Genomic DNA, 19405 nt, shown 5'->3' with positions numbered 1-19405 from the left:
AGAGAAAGCATTTAGATCTCTGAATGGGCATTAGTCTCTTCCTCCAGCATTTCCTCAAAACTGGCATCTGGATATCAGCTAGGGCAGTCTAAGCTTTTGTGTAGTACACCATTAGTAAGAGCCTAGAAGGGGTTCAAGCAGCTATTTGGCTGCAGGCCACTAGAAATCTGGAAGTCTGTAGATGATCTGGAGGCTTCCAGGCCATTGCAAACAGGGTATAAAGTGGAAAGTCCGGTGGGTAAATGTTTATGTATAAACTCAAATGTTCCTGCAGCATTAGCTTGTGTGTTCTGCATCTAGTTTCCAGCTGTTTGTGAGCTGCCAGATGCATCCTCTTTAATGGGCAGGAAAACAGCTAAATTATGCCAAAGTGCAGCATTGTGGAGAAACTGGCAGGTGAATGCTTCTCCGGATTTGCTCACAGTTGCTACCTAGATCCTTTGGCCTAGGCAGGCAAACCCTGCTGCCAGAACCCCCACTGAGAACAGCAAACAGCATGAGGTGACAACTGGTCACCATCTGGGGTAGAAATGAATAGAAGCCAAACAGGGAGGTCACCAATGGCACTCATGAATACTGAACATACTTCTTTTGACCTGGAAGAAACAGAGGTATGTCATGTATGTTACACAGGCAGTGAAACATAACATAAAAATGTCAAAATGTAGCTTTTATGAACATCCACTGAACCTCCCAGAGCAGGCTTCTGGGGGGATCCCTGAGCATTTAACACTCTTGTCTCTCCAAGGAAATTGTATCTAGGTATGGTCACCTCTCTAGCTGTAATAGAAGAGCAGTGTGGACTAGTGGATAGAGCACAGGCCCAGGAATCAAAAGGATCTAACCCTGATCTGCCTTTTGTCTGCTGTGTGACTTTGGGCAAGTAATTTCAATTGCTCAATTGCCTCCTCTGTGCCTCAATTGCCTCCTCTGTAAAATGGGGATTAGGAATGTGAGTCCCATGTGGGACATGGACTGTATCCAACCCGATTAGCGTGTAGCTATCCTGTCCCCAGGGGCTTTGCTTTCTGGTATGCCCCAAGTCCTAGGAACACTGTCATCACTTCTGAGCTGCGGAATCAGCAACAGGAGCCAAGACAAGGGGAGCCAAGGAGTATAAAATATGAAGACCGGACAAGGGAAATGAATGGACTGTCTGGAATGAAACTGGACTAATGGACACCCCAAAGCTGCGACTCAGATACTGATTGTGTCTCTAGAAATGCATGGTTCCTGGACTGCTTCTACATCTACACACACTCTGGGAGTTGACAGACCAAGAGAATTAGAGTTTCTTGTGAAAGCCTGTGGTCACCATCTGAATGTTTACTGCTCTCTGTTTCTCATTTATTTCTCTATGAATAACTCTCCCCCACCCTCCACCCCCAACATTTCCATCTTCCCCATTCACCTGTTTTCTGGGGATCTCTCCCTTCTTCTGGAACTGAGAAAAGCAAGAGTTTTATTCTAGTTTGATATTAATATTTCCACTTACTTTCCAAATGCAGCAAAAGAATATTAAGATGTTTTGTGGAAAGGACCAGACTTTATAAGGATTATCTTTGTTTCCTGGCAATTTCCTGAGTAAGGGGATGAAGTATGATTAAAGGCTTCCCATCTCTAGAGACAGTCAGTATCTTGGCCCTGTTGCTGTTCTTTATTTCCTCTTGTTGGGACAATTGACACCAGGAAATTTGGGGAAATGGAATAGTTGTATAATCAAGATTTCAGTGTGGAACAGTGTAGCTTTTCCTTTACCCATTAAACATAAATCCAAATAATCAATAAATGAATAATACTTATTGAGTACTTACTATATACAGAGCACTTTACTAAGCACTTGGGAAAGTACATTAAAGTAGAATTGGCAGACATGATTGTGGCCCTCAAAGAGCTTGAAGTCTATGGGGAGACAGGCATTAAAATGAGTTACAAATAGAGCAAATGGCAGAGTGTAAGGATATGTACACAAGTGCTGTAGGGTTAGGGTTAGAGTGAGTATCAAAGTGCTGAGAAGTAAATTTCCAAGTTCACAGGCAACAAGGGGTAGGGAAATGAGGGTTTAGGCAAGTAAGACCTCTTGGAGGAGATGTTATTTTGGTAGGGCTTTGAAAATGGGAAGAGTGGTGGTCTGATGGATATGAATGGGGAGTGAGAGTTCCCAGCCCAGAGGGAGGATTTGGGCAAGAGGTTGGTGAGATAGACAAGACTGAAGTACAGTGAGTTGGATGGCATTAGAGGGAGAAGTGGGATGGCTGGGTTGTAGTAGTTAAACTATATTTAACTGATCTATACCCCTAATTTCCAATGAATAGAGAGGAGGAAGTCAGGCAGGTAGAGAGGGTTGTCACAGCATCCCTCAGTGGCCTTCCTTTTGAATGGGAAAGAGTAGAATGAAGATGAGTTGCTATCTGTTCTTTCCTCATTAAGCCTACTTGGTTGGGATGGCCAATAATTCCCCCATCCAGGGAGAAGAAGGAGCCGAGTATCTTTATAAAACTAATAATGATAAATAATTAAATGATGTTCCTTTCACCCAACTTCCGCCAAGAAGAAAGGCATTTTGGAGGATAACTTCATTTTGGGTTTTTTCAGGTCACACTGTTCTCTCTAACGGACCAAGGGTTTTTTCTTCTTCTTCTTTCCAAAACAATCATCTAAGCCACCATTATTCCCTTTCATTGAAATTCTTGGACCCATTCAAATGCTCTTCAGCAAAAGGACTGAGTGGTTGTTCATTTTCTGGACTAGCCATACAGGGGACATCATTGCAGGAAATAAATATCACCAATGAGTGACACTTCAGGAAATGATATGCCAGCATCACTAAGTCTGCCAGTTGGCCACGTCAGCTATGTTTTGCCTGGTATTCCATCCCTGCATATAGCGCAGCACCAAAACCTGGCTTCTCCAAAGGTTTCTTTGTCCCTCTCCTGGCTCCATGCCCCCTTCCATGCTGTTTTCTAGCCTATGAAAGACCTCTCACATCTTTCACTCCTGGCACCCCTTTCTTCCTATAATTCTCTCCTTTTAAAGTTACTTCTTCCATTCAGTCTTCCAGCTCCAATCTCCTTGCCAGTGATTTCAAGTTGTCTAAATATTTTCCGTTCTGATGACTATCCTTTTAGTTCTTACCACATTATGAGTACCCAGAGGTGAGAGACCTTATCCTCTGGTTTTGGTAGAATAAAGTGAAGTAATCTCTAGTTTGGAGCCTAGGTAGAGACATCAGTAGCTCTTTATCCATCTGCCTTTAGAGACCCAGTGAGATTAAGTGACTTAGCCAAGCCCTTCTCTGTCACTCTCTTTCCTCATCTAAAAAGATGAGGTCTGACTTTCCTAATCAGGATGTGCTAGGAATGCTAAATGTCATCCACCCAGGCTGACACTTCCAGGTATTATAAATGTTTATCGGGGTGGTATGGATTGTGGGCATCTGGCCTGGATTTTGCTTTTGAGATGCTTTCTTCCTAATAAACCTCTGCAAATGCCCTTAAAAGGAGTCGTCTGATGTCTGGTTGGAGATCTTCACAGTTTTAAACTGGGTTAGGTGAAATGTCAGAAAAAACATTGTGTCTTGGATCTGGATTCCCTTTAGTGGCTCTAGGATTAATGTACAATATGGATAAAATCTGGGCATTATGATGGAAATGGAAATGGGCTGCCTGAAATTGGAGGCAGCAATATCCAAAGCTCTAGCTGTTAATTCATTTCTTAGAGGAGCTGGTGATTCTAGAGAGATGCAGCACATGGGAGTAAAGTGAACATGAACCTGCCTGGGTGAGTCAGTTTTTTCATATCAACCCTCCTCCCCTCCTATATTTACCTAAAGAAAATGCACTGGAAACAATAATCAACTGTAGAATCCTGGTGGTAGCCTGGCCCTTTTTTCCCAAAGATGGCAGGGTCTCTTGCTCTGTAAGAACACCTGGAAGTGCATGTTTAATGAGCCTTCTCCTTTGGCAACTGCAAATAAAATCCTACATTAAGAACCAAGGACGTGTCCAGTCTGGTAACAAGTAGTCAATTTTTTTTTTTCCTCTTGGTCAGTGGTAATGAGGTCTCATGTTTTACATTTGAGACCTGACTCTGACTAACCCTCCCCCCTCCCTTTCCTCACTTTTTAACTCAAGGTACTTCTTTTCAGTCAGAATTGCAATGATTCTGGACTGATCCATCATACAAATTGGCAGTCCAGTGCAGAGTCGACCTGCGAGCGCACCGCAGGGCTCTAATTATAATTTTCATTAAAGTCCTTCTGTTTATGAATATCCAAGCAATCTGGAACTGCAGCAGGAGCAAAGAAAATTAAAGCCAAACTCCCGCTTATTTACAGCGTCAGGGAGGGTAACTCCACCAGGCTGCTTAAAAGACAGTACAGTGGAACCTTCAGTCCTCTTTCTTTTTCCTTTCAAGAAAAGCTCATCATAATCTGGTCAAATCTGACATAAATTAGGTTTTTGCTGAATATGCATTTGCTCCACAGTCCTTTCTATAACCATAAAATATTTCCGTGGGCTGGAGGAGAAACTGCTCTGTCTCAGTGATTTGCTGATGACCCATTGGTGACCTGATTAGAAGGATCAATTTTTGTAGCTCTGTTTGAAAAGGTAAAATTTGGACTCTGGCAAATGAGGAGAGGTGAAAATAAAAGGGAGGAGGAAGAGGACCTGGAGACAAAGGGATAAAGCAACAAACAGAATTTGGTCTCAGCATCTCCTGGGGAAGAATCATGGCCTCGTGTTAAGAACAAAGACACCCGGTATTACATGCAGGCTAGCTTGAGGGCTGTTTAGAAAAAAAAGATTGGATGGGTGGCTTCTGGCTTCCCACTCTGTTTCTGAGACCTTGTTTCCATAAATTAAGTACAATCAATTGTATTTACAGAGTGCTTACTATAGTATATGTATTATACTATATTGGGAGAGTACAATACAACAGAATTAGCAGGCACATTCCCTTTCCCATAACAAGATTGCTCTAGCTTTCTGTATAGGAGATTTGCTATGATGGAAGAAATGATCTCACCTCTTTAGCAAACTTGTCCTGTTAAGATTTCCTGGCTAAACTTGTTAATCAATCGATCAATAATATTTATTGAGTTCTTATGCTGACCAGAGGATTGTATTAAATACTTGAGAGCAGACAATAGAATATGTAGACCTCATCTCTGCCCTCCAGGCTAGTCAGGGAGGCAGACACCAAATTAAATTACAGGGAAAGGAACCAAAGAAAATAAGAATAAATACTTTTCTTGTTCTTGACTGTAAGATCCTTTTGGGCAGGAATCATGTCTACCAACTCTGTTGTACTGCGATAATTAATAATAATAATAATGGTATTTGTTAAGCATTTACTATGTGCCAAGCACTGTTCTAAGATAGATAAAAGATAAGGGGAGGTACTAGGTAATCAGATTGTCCCACGTGGGGCTCACGGTCAATCCCCATTTTACAGATGAGGGAACTGAGGGACAGATAAGTTAAGTGACTTACCCAAAGTCACACAGCTGATAAGTGGCAGAGCAGGGATTAGAACCCAAGACCTCTGACTCCCAAGTCCATGCTCTTTCCACTGAGCCACGCTGCTTCTCTACTTTGCCATGTGTTTAGTACAGTGCTCTGCACACAGTAAGTGTTCAGTGAATACCATTGATTGATTGAAGAAATAATAATGGAGGACTCAAGGGCTAGGGGTCACCGGTTCCGAAGAGAAGAAGGAGGGAAGGGAGAGAGGGAAATTTATTTCCCTCAGTCATATTTAGTGACTACTTACTGTGTGCAGAACACTATACTGAGCACTTGGGAGGGTACAATATGACAATAAACAGACACATCCCCAGCCCTGAGGTAGAATCTCATTAAACCCTGGAAGAGACAAGTCCATAAGTCCTGACTGTAGAGTAGGGAGTCACGGGCCTGAGATATTTGAGACAACTGCTCTGTTGCCATTGTTTTCCCCTCTTTACTGAAACTCACTTCCTTTGACCCAACCCTTGAAACCCTTAGCTAACCGCAGTACCCCTGATATTAAAAAAAATGCTCTGCCTAGGCTAAGCCACTTAATTCCTCTATGCCTCTGTTTACTCATCTGAGAATTGGCCCCACTCTCTTCAGAGGTTTTTTGGCTGGATTAATTAAATTATTTCTCTATCATTAAGCAAATGAGACACCCTCACTTTCAAGCAGACTGTAGACTGGATTTGGAAAGAAGTGAGAAGAAAGGAAAGTTTGCTGCTTAAATTCTCAGTAGGCCCACACCTGGTTGGAAAGACTTTTCAGGATGATCAAAATCACATCATGACTTTATTAGTGTTGTATTGCGTGCCAAGGCATGGAGCCAACAGTAAATGCCCACAGGAAACATCCCAAACAGCCCATCCAAATCTTTAAAATATGGATTATCTGGCCAAATTTCTTACAGGTTCTTATGTATAATCTCCCAGAGATGTATGTGTGTACATGTCTGTACATATATCACCATCACAACCACCCAATAAATGCTTACATTGGGCAAAGCATTATTATAACCAAGCAACGAGGAGCAATACTTAGAGGATAATTCAGTCACCATCTCTAGCCTGCAAGGGGCCCACAGTCTGAGGGGAGAAGGGCAGACCCAACGGAAAAAGATAACAGGGAGAATACAATTCAAAATTCAGGAAAATAGGTTAGAATTCAACAATTCTCAAGTCTCAACAGTACAGCTCAACTGACAGCTCAATTACAGTTTGAAAAGAAGTGGATGGGATGTGGGAAACCCTGATCTTGAGTTTCCTGCTGCTCCAGATCCAACCATTCCTGGACAAGCCTGCCAAACTGTGGGGAATACAGGACTGCTTGCCCACCTTCTTCATCCGTGCGTGTACACACACACACGCATCTACAAACACACACATAAGCATGCACATATATAATTATAAATATGATCTACAGCTAAAGTTTAGCAGCCTTTATCTTTGAGCACAAAAGACAGCGTGGATGTTTTTATATAATGTTGATGTGTAGGTTTTGGCTGCCAAAATGGATGAAGATGTAAGTCAGGAGACCTGGATTATATTTCCAGCTCTTGGTGTTTGTTTCATTAAATGGCCATGCTGGTCAAACATACCCTCAAGGCAAAATGACAAACCAAACTCTCTTGTTCAATTAGATGAGACACCTCTCTTACACCAAACTTTGAGCAAGTCACTGAATTTCTCTCTACTTCAGTTTCCTCATTTGAAAAGTAGGGCTAACCGCTCTCTTCTTCTTCCCTCAGTCTGTGAACACTGTCTAAAATGGGTACTATGTTGATTCTGCTTAACTTGTATCCAGCCCAGTGCTTAGCTTTTACTTTCATCATGCTTAACTTGTTCAGTGCCTGGCACAGAGTAAGCACTTAACAAATACCATAATTATTATTATCATGATATTTCACAGATGGCACTTATGCACCCGCTTTACAACTATTATATCTTTGCATTCTAACTAAAAACACTTCACTCTAAGTTCTTGAAACTGTAAAGTGGGGATTAAATACCTGTTCTCCCTCCCCCTCAGCAAAGAGCCCCGTAGGGAATAGGGAGTGTCTGATCTGATTATTCTTTATCTAACACAGCACACGTGGCACATAGTAAGCACTTAATAAATATTATTATTATTATTGGGACTTCTTGACTTTATGCACCCTCAGAGTGACCTGAGTATAAAACAAGAGCATTAATAATTAGGAGACTTTAGGAGATGACATTTCCGATGCCTACCTTCCAGGTCTCTTCCTTGTCCTTGTCACTGAGGATTTAATGAACTTGAGATGTGTAAGTTGTTCCCAGGGGTCACAGAGCCTCAACTTATTTAATTGAGAATGGTGTTTGTTTCATTAAATGGCCGTGCTGGTCAAACATACCTCAAGGCAAAATGACAAAACAAACTCTCTTGTTCAATTAAATGAGAGACCTCTCTTACACCAATCATCATATCAGGAAAGGAATTGCAGATCTTAAGGCCTTAAGTTGAGTTTCCTTGGCAACACCTAGCACAGAATGCCTGAAAAGGCCTTGAAAGGTTATTTAAGCCATTCTCCTGCATTTAGACACAACAGCACCTAAATGACCCAGGACAGATGAAAATTGTTCAGAAGAAATGATGTTTCAGGAGTATAACTGCATATTGTAGTCTAGAAATGTAAAGAGGGGAGAGGATTAATTCACAATGAAAATTTTTCTTTGCTAAAGAAGATATATTACGGATCTCTTCAATAATCTCTTCAATAATAGCTTTCTTCCTCAACCTCAAGAGGTTGGAGCACTGCCGAAATGTTCTCTGAGTAGTCCACATGAAACAAGAAGAAGACACCCCGAAGTCACTGTCCGTAAGCCAAGGGAGATGTAAATTTTTAGCCAACAAAAATGTTCTTAATTGAGACCCCACCATTAGGCTGATTCAGTTCAGAATGAAGCGGGAAAGATCTAAGAGGGGGATGTATGGAAATGAGAAGTGAAGAGGGGAAAGTTAGTGTCTAATTCATGGGGCTAAAATTGAGACTCCATTTGCTGACTGGGAAATAACTTCAATTTTCCCAAGCAAGAACAGTCCCTAGAGAAGAGGAACATTTCGTGAATTTTATATTCTCATGCTGGGTCTACACAGATTAAGCAGACTTAAAATTCAGTCAGATAACCTGGAGAATTTAACCTCCTGCCCAAAATCTCTCTGCCTCAACAGCAGGCTTTTGTATGAATTAGCCAGATAATCACCTCAAGTCACCTAGGTAGGCCAATACTCTGAAAGATTAGGAGTTTCTCTAATAAGTGGCCACAGGCCTGAGAAGCTAGAAATTTGGGCTCAATCCCACTGCTTTACTGTATGACCTGGAATGAGTCACTTTATTAATAATAATAACAATAATAGTATCTGTTAAGCAGTTACTATGTGTCAAGCACTGTTGTAATAGCTGGGGTAGATATAAGTTAATCAGGTTGGAGACAGTCCCTGTCCCACATAGGGCTCACAACTTTAACCCCCGTTTTACAGATGAGGCAACTGAGGCCCAGAGAAGTTAAATGATTTGCCCAAGGTCCCACAATAGGCAAGTGGCGGAGTCAGGATTAGAACCCAGGTTGTCCAACTTCCGGGCCCATGCTCTATCCACCCTTGATACCTCAATTCCATCCCTTTCCTCTAAGGATCGGCATCCTTTCTACTTATCTATCCCACCAGGTTGTTGTGAAGGTTATGGAGAACTAATGAGTAGAGCACTTAGCAATAATGGGTTGTTTAAATGCAGTGTGCTTTATTTTAAAAGAAAAGCATTAGACCTCATAGGAGTATAATTAAAATGCAGGCTACTAGTTTATGCAACCCCAGCGCTCTCCCACAAGGCTGTGAATATGCTTGTGAATGGCTGGTTGTGAAACTATTTTTAGCAGCAGTAACTCATCCAGGCAGGAGGTTTTTAAGTCATAATTACTTACCTGATTGTCTTTTTTAAAGCAATCCATGACATAGGCATTGTTTCAGTTGGCTCTATAGCAAAATCCAAATGAGCCAATCCCCAATCCAGCCAGGTGGCTTTCTTGCAGAAAGTCAATGTGCAGAAGTAAATCACAGAGACTTGGCAGGAAGTGAAGAACTCCTCCTATTGTCTGTGAGGAGAATGAGTGAAAAACTTTTTCACATTCTGCATGATAGCTCAATAGCTCCCCTCTCCACTTCCCTCCCTTTGAACACAGACACACAAACTGGAAATGTAATGTTTAGATAGACTCAAACTTGATTAACATTCTGTAAAAAAAAAAAAATTATCAGTTCACAAAAGCTAGCTCTGGTATTTTAATTTGGTATTCAATCTAGGACTTGACCCATTCAGCACAAGGACAAAAGCAATGGTTATCTCCTGAACAGTGCAATTAGAAAATAAACGTAGGTTTGAAAGAATAAAAATTGAAGGCATAACTTCTAGGTTATATCTTCTCTGACAAGTTAAGAGGAGATTTAAGAAAATTATCAGAATCGTTCAGGGCATAAAGCCTGCTACTGAGAATAAAGGATTTCCAGGGTTTGTTTTTATTCAGATTATTAGCCTAGAACTCAATTTTCCATAAACCAGCTGTGGTTTTATGAGCTTGATTGTAAACTCCTTGATGGCAGGGGTCATGTTCACAAATTCTACTGAATTCTCCCAAATTCTTAGTATAATGCCCTGTGCCCAGTACGTATTCAGTAAATGCAACTGATTGTAAGGATAGATCCTCAGATTTTCAATTTGCTGGTACTACTAAAACCATATATATCCTCTCTTTTCCTTTGGCTCCAAATTTTTTTTTGTCATCATAGTTTCAGAGCTATGAAACCCCACACATTCCACTGAGTGACTGTAAATCCCTCCCAGATCTGTTGCCATGAACTTTGTTTATCCCCTAGCCTTTAACTTGGTGTAGAATTTATTGTTTAAAATACCTTCAACTTTAATGACCGTGAACAACATATTCCACATGGAGTAGGTCTTTTTTTTTTCCATGAAAGAACCTATCAACTTCCAGAATGCAAAATAATGGTGCTTTAATCAATCAATCAATGGTGTTTGTTGAGCGCTTACTCTGTGCAGAACACTGTACTAAGCACTTGGGACAGTACAATACAACAGACTTAGCAGGTAGGTAAGTGAAACATTGCAATCTGGAAACAGCTTCTTCCAGGGAGCCCGAAACCTGTAGGGACAGGACTGTTAGCCAAAGGAGCTTTCTTCATTCCTTTTGAAATCAGAATCTCAATAGCATGCTTTTTCATTTTTCTCTTATTCTGATAGTGTTCTCAAATCTTTTCAGTTTGTGTCTGCTTGAGGCAGGCTTGCTTTAGGGAGACAATCAGTCTTGTTCATGACAATATTATTTAACTCCATTTCTACAAGGCCAATCAGTTGCTCCTCACCAACAAAATGGGAGCAGAATGAAGCAAATATTAAGCACTAGGAAGACCCTTGGGAGACACTGCACCACACAGGGGAATGGAGACTACTTACCATCAGTTTTAAGGCACTCAATTATCTCTCTCCCTCCATCTCCTTCTCTCCCTCCTCTCTCTCTCCCTCCCTCCCTCACTGATCTCCTACTACAACCAAACCAGCCCCCTTCACTCCTCTAAGGCCAATCTACTGACTGTAGTTTGATGTTGTCTGTATCACTGCCATCCCTTGCCCAAGTCCTCCCTCTGACCTGGAATTCTCTTCCGCTTCATACCTGACAGACCACTACTCTCCCCATCTTCAAAGCCCTGTTAAAACCAGGCCTTCCCTTGCTAAACCCTCATTTCCCCACCCTCTTTGCCCTTCATCATCTATGCACTTGAGTGTTCACCTCCCTTACCCCACCCCTACAACACATCCATACACTCTGCCATTTCCCATATCTCTAATTTATTTTAATGCCTGTATCCCCATGTAATAATAATAATAATGATGATATTTGTTAAGCGCTTACTATGTGCAGAGCACTGTTCTAAGCGCTGGGGTAGACACAGGGGAATCAGGTTGTCCCACGTGGGGCTCACAGACTTCATCCCCATTTTACAGATGAGGTAACTGAGGCACAGAGAAGTGAAGCGACTTGCCACAGTCACACAGCTGGCGAGTGGCAGAGCCGGGATTTGAACTCATGACCTCTGACTCCAAAGTCCGGGCTCTTTCCACTGAGCCACGCTGCTTCTCTAACTCCTAGACTCTAAACTCCTTGTGGACAGGGATCAAGTCTACCAACACTATTGTACTGTACTCTCTCAAATGCTTAATGTAGTGCTTTGCATACAGTAAGAATCAAATACCATAGAATGGTTGGGACCAGCACACTCAAGTCATTAGCACACACTAAGCACTCAATATCACTGATGATGATGTTGAGGCCCTGGGTTCTAGTCCCAGCTCCACCACTTGTCTGATGTATGACCTTAGGAAAGTCCTTTAACTTTTCTGTGCCTCAGTTACCTCATCTGTAAAATGGAGATTAAGACTCTGAGCCCCACATAGGGCTGTGTCCAACCTAATTAGCTTGTGTCTACCTCAGGGCTTAGTACAATGCCTGGCACATAGTAATGAATACCATTAAAAATGATCTGCACTTCTGCCTGGCCATCAGAAAGTGCTTCAGACTTTTTCACCTTTACAGCAATTGTCCCCTGCCCTTCTGCTAGTCTGGAGGACCTCAGGGAAGCTCTCAGAGTTTACTCAGTCAGTCAGTTATATTTACTGAACATTTACCGTGCTTGGGAGAGTATAGTAAAACAATATAGCAGACACATTCGGCTACTGGAAGTTTTGTATATGTCTGGCATTGAAATATTATGTACAAGGCTGGATAGGGATAGGGATCTGATTAATTCTCTGAAGCAAGTGAGATGAGAAAGAAGTAAAAAGAGGGAAGAAAGGAGGGCTAGAAAGGGAATGGTTGTGGCATTTAGAGGGAGGAATAAAGGAATATTTTTACTAATATTTTAATAATATTTAAGCTAAAAATATTTCTGTGATTTAATGATTTGGGAAAATAATTAGCAAAGCTCCTCTATTTCTCAACTCAAGGAAGTCCACATAACATAAGGATTATCATTACTGGCTCAATTAAATGGTCCATCCAATCCAGGATTCTGTTTCCAAAAGTGGGAAGAGGATGCTTGTTAGTCCCATCTGCTTCTTGCCTCAAAAATAAACCTCAAAGGTTTTTGGATAAGGTCCTCTTTGGAACAGGTTAACTCAGTGCGTTTATCTTCTTTCTCTTTTCAAAATTCAACCTCCAACTAACAAGTCTCAGCACCAGAATTTAGAGTCCATTTACACCTCCGAACTATACCTGGGGACCAATTTATTCAGCCTATTGGTGAAATCTCACTTTCAAACTGACTCATAAAAGCATTCCCTTGCAGCTAAGAGATATGGGTCCCTGGCTCATTCAGGGGCTGCCATCTCAGCTGTGACCCTCTGTTGGGCTCCTGTAACTTTTATTACATTATTAAAATTTAAATTAAATGCCACATTCAATTATTTAAGTCAACTCAGGAAATAAAAATGTCTCTGCATTCCTGAATTGAGAAATGTTCTATTTTTTGAATGATGCCCAAAAGATAAGACTATGGAGGGGGAGAATTTGAATGCAAGTTTATTATTTACCAAATTTGTGTTTTCCATTTCTTCAGTGAAGCTTGTGATTCCCAAGCTTGGTAGAGATCCAAAGCAAATTAAATATGGGAGTTGAAAGAGAAGAGTTGAGGATAATCTCAAGGTAGTAGGGGCTGTAGAGACAAGGAAAATCTAGGGTTGACAAGTGTGATGGGAAAATTCATGGAAGGGAAGATTTGGGAGGGAGGATGAATTGGAATATCCATGTAGAGATGAGTTGGAGGCAAAGAGAGTCAGAACTAGCAAGGTAGATTTGGGAGTCATTTGCATTGAGGTGATTGTTGAAGTGAATGAGCTGAACAAGGGAGTGAATGTAAAGTGAGAAGAGATGGAGACTCAGGACAGAAACTTGAGGGACATTCACATTTAGGAGATGGAAGGCAGAAGAAAAGCCAGGGACAAAGACTGAGAAGGATCAGTCAAAGCAGTGTTGCCTAGTGGAAAGAGCACAGACACGAGAGTCAGAGGACCTGGGTTCTTCTCCCAGCTCCAAAGCTTGTCTGCTGTATGATCTTGGACAAGTCACTTCTCTGTGCCTCACTTACCTCATCTATGATACAATTATCTTATATCTATCCCAGCACTTAGTACAGTGCCTGGCACATAGTAAGTGCTTAACAAATACCATAAAAAGTAAGAGGAGAACCAGAACAGAACTGTGTCAATTATACAAAGTTTGGACAGTATTTACAGGGAAAAGGAGCGGTCCCCAGTATCACAGACATCCCCAGTATCACAGACAACCACAACCAAGAGGAGAAGGAAGATAAGGGTACCATAGTGTCAGAACAAGGAAGGTAAGAATAGCATGGCATCAGTTAGATTTGACAAGAAGAAGGTCATTGGTGATTTTGGAGAGAATGAGCTCATTGGAGTTAAAAAGATGGAAACTAGATTTTAGAGAGTGAAAAAAGTAGTTGGGAGAGGGTGCAATAGAAGTAAAATGTGTGAGTCCTGCCTTCAGGGAACTTACAATATAGTGAGAGGAGATTACAATGTTTCTCCTCTGCTCAACTGGAAAATTCCTAGATGAATAGAATTGTATTTTAACCCCAGTTTGGGGACTCCTTATTGTGTTTTAAATTTGGCGGCATAGAACCCTGGACATAGTACACAATTTTCATTGGCATATGATCAAAGTTTATGTATAGAGAGAGATACTTGAACAACAATATATTTATAGGTGCATTTATAATAATAATAATAAGAGATGGAATAGTACTAGCATTTGAGCATTTATTATCTGTGGTGTACTGCACTAGGTACTTGGGATGTACAGAATAAAAAAGTAACATGTCCCTTGACCATGAAGAGCTTACATTCTGAGTATTAATTTACATATACACATCTATGCTCTACATATATAGGGAAGGATTAATAGAGCAGTACAAATGATGTCTGTGTTCAACATCTCTGTCTTTCCTAGACTGAAATATTAGCTGAGCATTTAAAAAATACAGAACAATTCACCTTCCCAAAGTGAGCAGTTTCTTGCATATCACTGACAAGTTTAATAATGGATGTTTTTATTGCTCTGCATTTCAATAGGACTATATATTGAAGCTTACAATCATTTTATTAGGTATAAATAATGGAGTACTCACTGTATCGCTGATGACTAAAAGAAAGCATCTCCCTTGATTTCTACTTAATTTGAAAACAATGTGAGAATCAATATTGACTAAATGGATAAGTGAGCAAATGAATACAAAAAGATTTTATCTTTGCTTTTCCAGAAGAATAACAAAAACATATTAGGAAGCAGGGGAGAGGGAAGTTGGGGGAAATGAAGGAGACTAAAATGTAATCACTGAAGGGACAACTGCTGAATTTTTTTTAGGAAAACAAAATTAATGTTTTATCTAGTTATTCTTTCAAAATGAGTAAGATGTGGATAATAAGATCTTTCCTGACCTTAAAATTAGCTCCATCTTGCCTCTGTACATCCACCACCTTGGAGGAGGATAAACAGAGAAAGAAAATTTTGTGGGGCACCTTTTGAGTATCAATTTTTTTATGCTACTTGTTGAGTGCTTACTATGTGTTGAGGGCTATTCTAAGTAGTGGGGTAGACCCAGGTTAATCAGGCTGGATACAGTCCTTGTCCTACATGGGGCTCACAGTCTTAGTAAAAGGGAGAACAGGTATTTATTGAATCCCCATTTTACAGTTAAGGAAATTGAGGCACAGGGAAGTTAAGCGACTTGCCCAAGGTCATTGGAAAAGTCACTTAACTTCTCTGGGCTTCAGATACTTCATCAGTGTTGGGTAAAATAGGCATTAAGACTGTGAGCCCCAAAAGGGACATGGACTGTGTCCAACGTGATTAGCTTGTATCTACCTTAGTGCCTGGCACATACAAGTGCTTAACAAACACCATTTAAAAAAGTGACTTTATATTAAAATGCAATACAATCAGTAGAGAAGCAGCATGGTCTAGTGGAAAAAACATGAGCCTGAAAGTCAGAGGACCTGTATTCTAATCCTACCTCTGTCACTTGCCTGCTATGTGTCCTTGGCCAAGTCAGTTAACTTCTCTGTGCCTCAGTTACCTCATCTGTAAAAGGGGGATTGAGACTGTGAGCTCTATGTGGGACAGGGACTGTGTCCAATCTGAGAAGCTCGTATCCACCCCAGCGCTTAGTACAGTACCTGGCACATTGTAACCACTTAACAGATACCACAATTATTATTATTAGTCTCAACAGCAGACAAGGGGATGACCACAGCAGCAAACTAACCAACCATGCAACAATCAGGAGAGGGTTTGCTCTCTTCAAGCAGGTAATTCAGGAAGAAAGGGAAACCAAGACAGTTTTGAAAGCAGCAATAGATTCTGCAAGCATCAATCCTTCCAAAGGCCTCCTTTACATGCACACAGTATGGAATAAAGATTGGTTGTGCATAGATCATTTTAAACCCACCTACACTAATAGGCAGGCTCTCACCAAGAACAGAGAGTCATCTTTGAATACAAAGAATATTCTGAATATAGATACAACCGGTTCTCATGTAATTTGAAGGTTTTGTTCTTGCATAACCCCATGTTAAGAAAAACAGGGAGTAGCAGCCCTCACCTGTTCTGACAATGTGCATTTGTAGACGTGCACTGAAAATGCATGCACACAAGCAATTTCTTCTATACTGAGCTCAAACAGGCTAGTGTTTTTCAGAAGAAAATTCCCTAATTACCTTGCAGCATGCTAGCCGAAACATATTCTCAAGGCATGATTTACAACTGAGTGTATATGTGTGCATACCCCATTAGATCGTAAACTCCTCCTAGGCATAGCTACCTCTAGTGTACTTTTCAAAGTGCTTAGTACAGCACTTTGCACACAGTAGGTCTTCAATAAATGCTTTTCATTGTTTGACCGATCTCAAGAATAATGGTATCAAGATTTCCAGGGTAAAACGGGCTTCCAGAAGAGCACATCATATTTTTTTCTCTGAAAATCTTTGGGGACGTGTACAAGGTGACATGTAGAAGATGGGAGATACATTTGATTTTGCACAAAAAGAAGCACCAGCTTCTATTTATCCAAGTAGGCTTATTGGGATGCAAATTGGGGGATCTATAAAAACTTCAATTACTCAGTCTCCCTCTTCCTTATCACCTTTTGTTTGGTCTGGATGGGAATTTGTATTAAAAGGGGAACTCAGAGTATGTTCCTCCAGGAGCCATTTATGTTCTCTGAATCTGGGGGGCCTGAAAACAGGTGGAGGTCATTAGGAGGGAAAGAAGACAGCATTAGTAAATGGAGGTGGGCCAACATAAAGTTTGCAACTCAGAAGAGCACAGGTCTGGTAGTCAGAAGGACCTGGGTTCTATTCCCATCTCTGCTACATGTCTGCTGTGTGACCTTGGACAAATCACTTAACTTCTCTGGGCCTCAGTTACCCCTTCTGTAAAATGGGGATTAAGAATATGAGCCCCATGGGACAGGGACTTTGTGCAACCTGATCAACTTATATCTAACCCAGCGGGTAGAATAGTGCTTGGCACACAGTAAGTCCTTAACAAGAACTGTTATCATTATTCTTACAGCCTATTGATTTTTGAAAAGTCTCAGACAGCTCCCTTTCAACTTCTGCACTGTACTGCCACACAACTGCGTTTTGGAACCAGGACTCACTCAAGCCCATTCCAATGTTTTGATGGTGAAGGAAAGGGTCATGGTATATATTAATCCCAAATCAGAATTCTGCCATTACTCTCAATGTTAAAAATTAAATACTGAGCACATTACTCCTGTTGCTGAAATATACAAAGTCTTTATGCCCTGGAGGATGCGAAATTTAACTGTGAAATTAATATTTTTACCCTGTTCCTCTTTCAAAGGCAAGTCCTGTTATCAGATTGGCAATGTATGTAGTATATCTAATAGCACCTTCCAGTTTGTTAATACAGTTAAAAAATATGGCAATTTTCTTTGAATAAGGTTAATTCAAAGAGGGTATTAATTTGCTTTGGAAACCCAGCTGAATTCTGGATCTGTCCTCCTCTTTGCTCCTCAACCTCCCACACACCCTAGGGTACCCCTCCCCATTCTTCATTCCCCACATATACAGCTGTTAGCTAAGAAATTAAAGCTCTCAAGCAGGAGATGCTTTAGATCGCTTCTTTCTAGCAACATGTTGTTTGTTTCCTCGAAATATAAATATCAATTCTTCTGCTCTAGCCCCTTGTTTTATGAGCCATAGGACCAGCAGCTGCCAATTATTTGAAATATGTTCACCTCCCTATCAATCCACTGCCACTTCTCCATAGGATTTCCACAGTCCCTTGGCAATTCCATCAAGAAACAGATATTTTTATCACAAACAGAGGAGAACTGCAGAGGAGAGCAATAAAGGTGATTACAGGATAGGAAAAGGTGAAAGGTCTTCTCTGAAGGAGGGAATACTAAAGGTGACAGTGATGGTCAGCAAATGTATAGAAAAGAGTTTTAGTAAAAATAAAATAACCAGATTTTCTCCACAGACACCAAAGGCAACCAAAGGAAATGGGTTTTTATTACAGCTTGAGGGATTTAGGTTAGATGAGAAGAAAGAACTCTTAGTGAGGATTGCTGAACCCTGGAATAGACTACAGAGAAGATGGTAGAATCTCCTTCATAAATATTTGAAAATAGGATATATTCATCTGTTAGAGATAGTAGATTTGTACTGCCTGGTTTCCCAATACATATGAAAGGTAAGCTACTCAAAGTCAGGCATCAACTCTTACTACTTTTGAATGTTTCCCAAGTGCCTAGGACACTGTTCTAGTCACAGCAGGTGCTCAATAAATGCTGTTACTATCTGTCTCCAATTCTACAAGAGGGAGAGTTAAATAAGGATATATATATATATATACACACATATATATATAAGTAGGGGCTGGAGTTTAATGGAAAGAGCAGGTGAGTTGTCTTTGATTCTTTCTCTCCCTTCTGCTCTCCTCCCATTATCCCGCCTGCTCTCTTCCTCCATCGCTCCCTTCCTCTCTCCACCTCTCTCTCATTCGTTCATTCATTCATTCGTATTTATTGACCATTTACTATGTAAAGAGCACTGTTCTAAGCACTTGGGAGAGTACAAGAGAATTAGTAAATTCCCCACCCATCACCGAGAAATATTAGAGATAGTTATAAGATAAAGTGACTCTGTCTCATAAGACACTTAAGTATTTTAAGTCTCATTAAAGCCTCATAACAAGCCTCAAGCAAAATGTTAATCTTTCCATTTTCTCTCTTTCAGCTGGCTGCATTAGAGAGACAAGTGTTTGATTTTCTGGGATATCAATGGGCTCCCATCCTTGCTAATTTCCTCCACATCATCATCGTTATCCTGGGCCTCTTTGGCACTATTCAATATAGGCCTCGCTACATTGTGGTGGTAAGTTATGTTTCCATCTGGATACACTATAGGTCAAGTTTTTGTCCAGTAAGGAATAGGTTGAAAAAAACCCACACAACACCTGTTGTATAGGATAACAGAATAAATCCATCCAAGCACATTTTGAGTTTGGATTGTTATTATTACCCAGATTTGCTGACTTATAGTATTTGCCTTTATTTCAACCACATTTTTGTGTTTCAAAATGGCCCTTCTTAAAATTCACTGATCCAAATAACCTCACACCTATTTCTTGTTTTTGTTTCACTCTCTCCTGGATCTTGGCCATTGAGTGCATTGTTAATCGTGAGTTCATCCACAACATGAACCTCTCCAAACCTTTCCATTCTGCCTACCCTGCTCTGTTCCTTAATTCCAGCCT

General features: G+C 40.7%; 1 protein-coding gene across 5 annotated transcripts in view; it reads left to right on the top strand.

Moving 5' to 3' along the window:
* Window positions 1–19405, top strand: part of NKAIN4 (sodium/potassium transporting ATPase interacting 4) — a 91899-nt gene that overhangs the window by 22537 nt on the left and 49957 nt on the right. For all 5 annotated transcript variants that reach the window (XR_486207.3, XM_007668737.3, XM_007668736.3 and 2 more), the window contains exon 2: window positions 18886–19023. Coding sequence is in view for 4 of the 5 variants with exons in the window: in XM_007668737.3 (XP_007666927.1) it covers window positions 18886–19023 (138 nt within the window). In the remaining variant the exon portion in view is untranslated. The remainder of the gene's footprint in view (window positions 1–18885; window positions 19024–19405) is intronic.

Source organism: Ornithorhynchus anatinus, chromosome 8, assembly GCF_004115215.2.
Source record: "Ornithorhynchus anatinus isolate Pmale09 chromosome 8, mOrnAna1.pri.v4, whole genome shotgun sequence".
Classification (NCBI taxonomy): domain Eukaryota; kingdom Metazoa; phylum Chordata; class Mammalia; order Monotremata; family Ornithorhynchidae; genus Ornithorhynchus; species Ornithorhynchus anatinus.
This window is presented reverse-complemented; position numbering and strand designations above follow the sequence as displayed.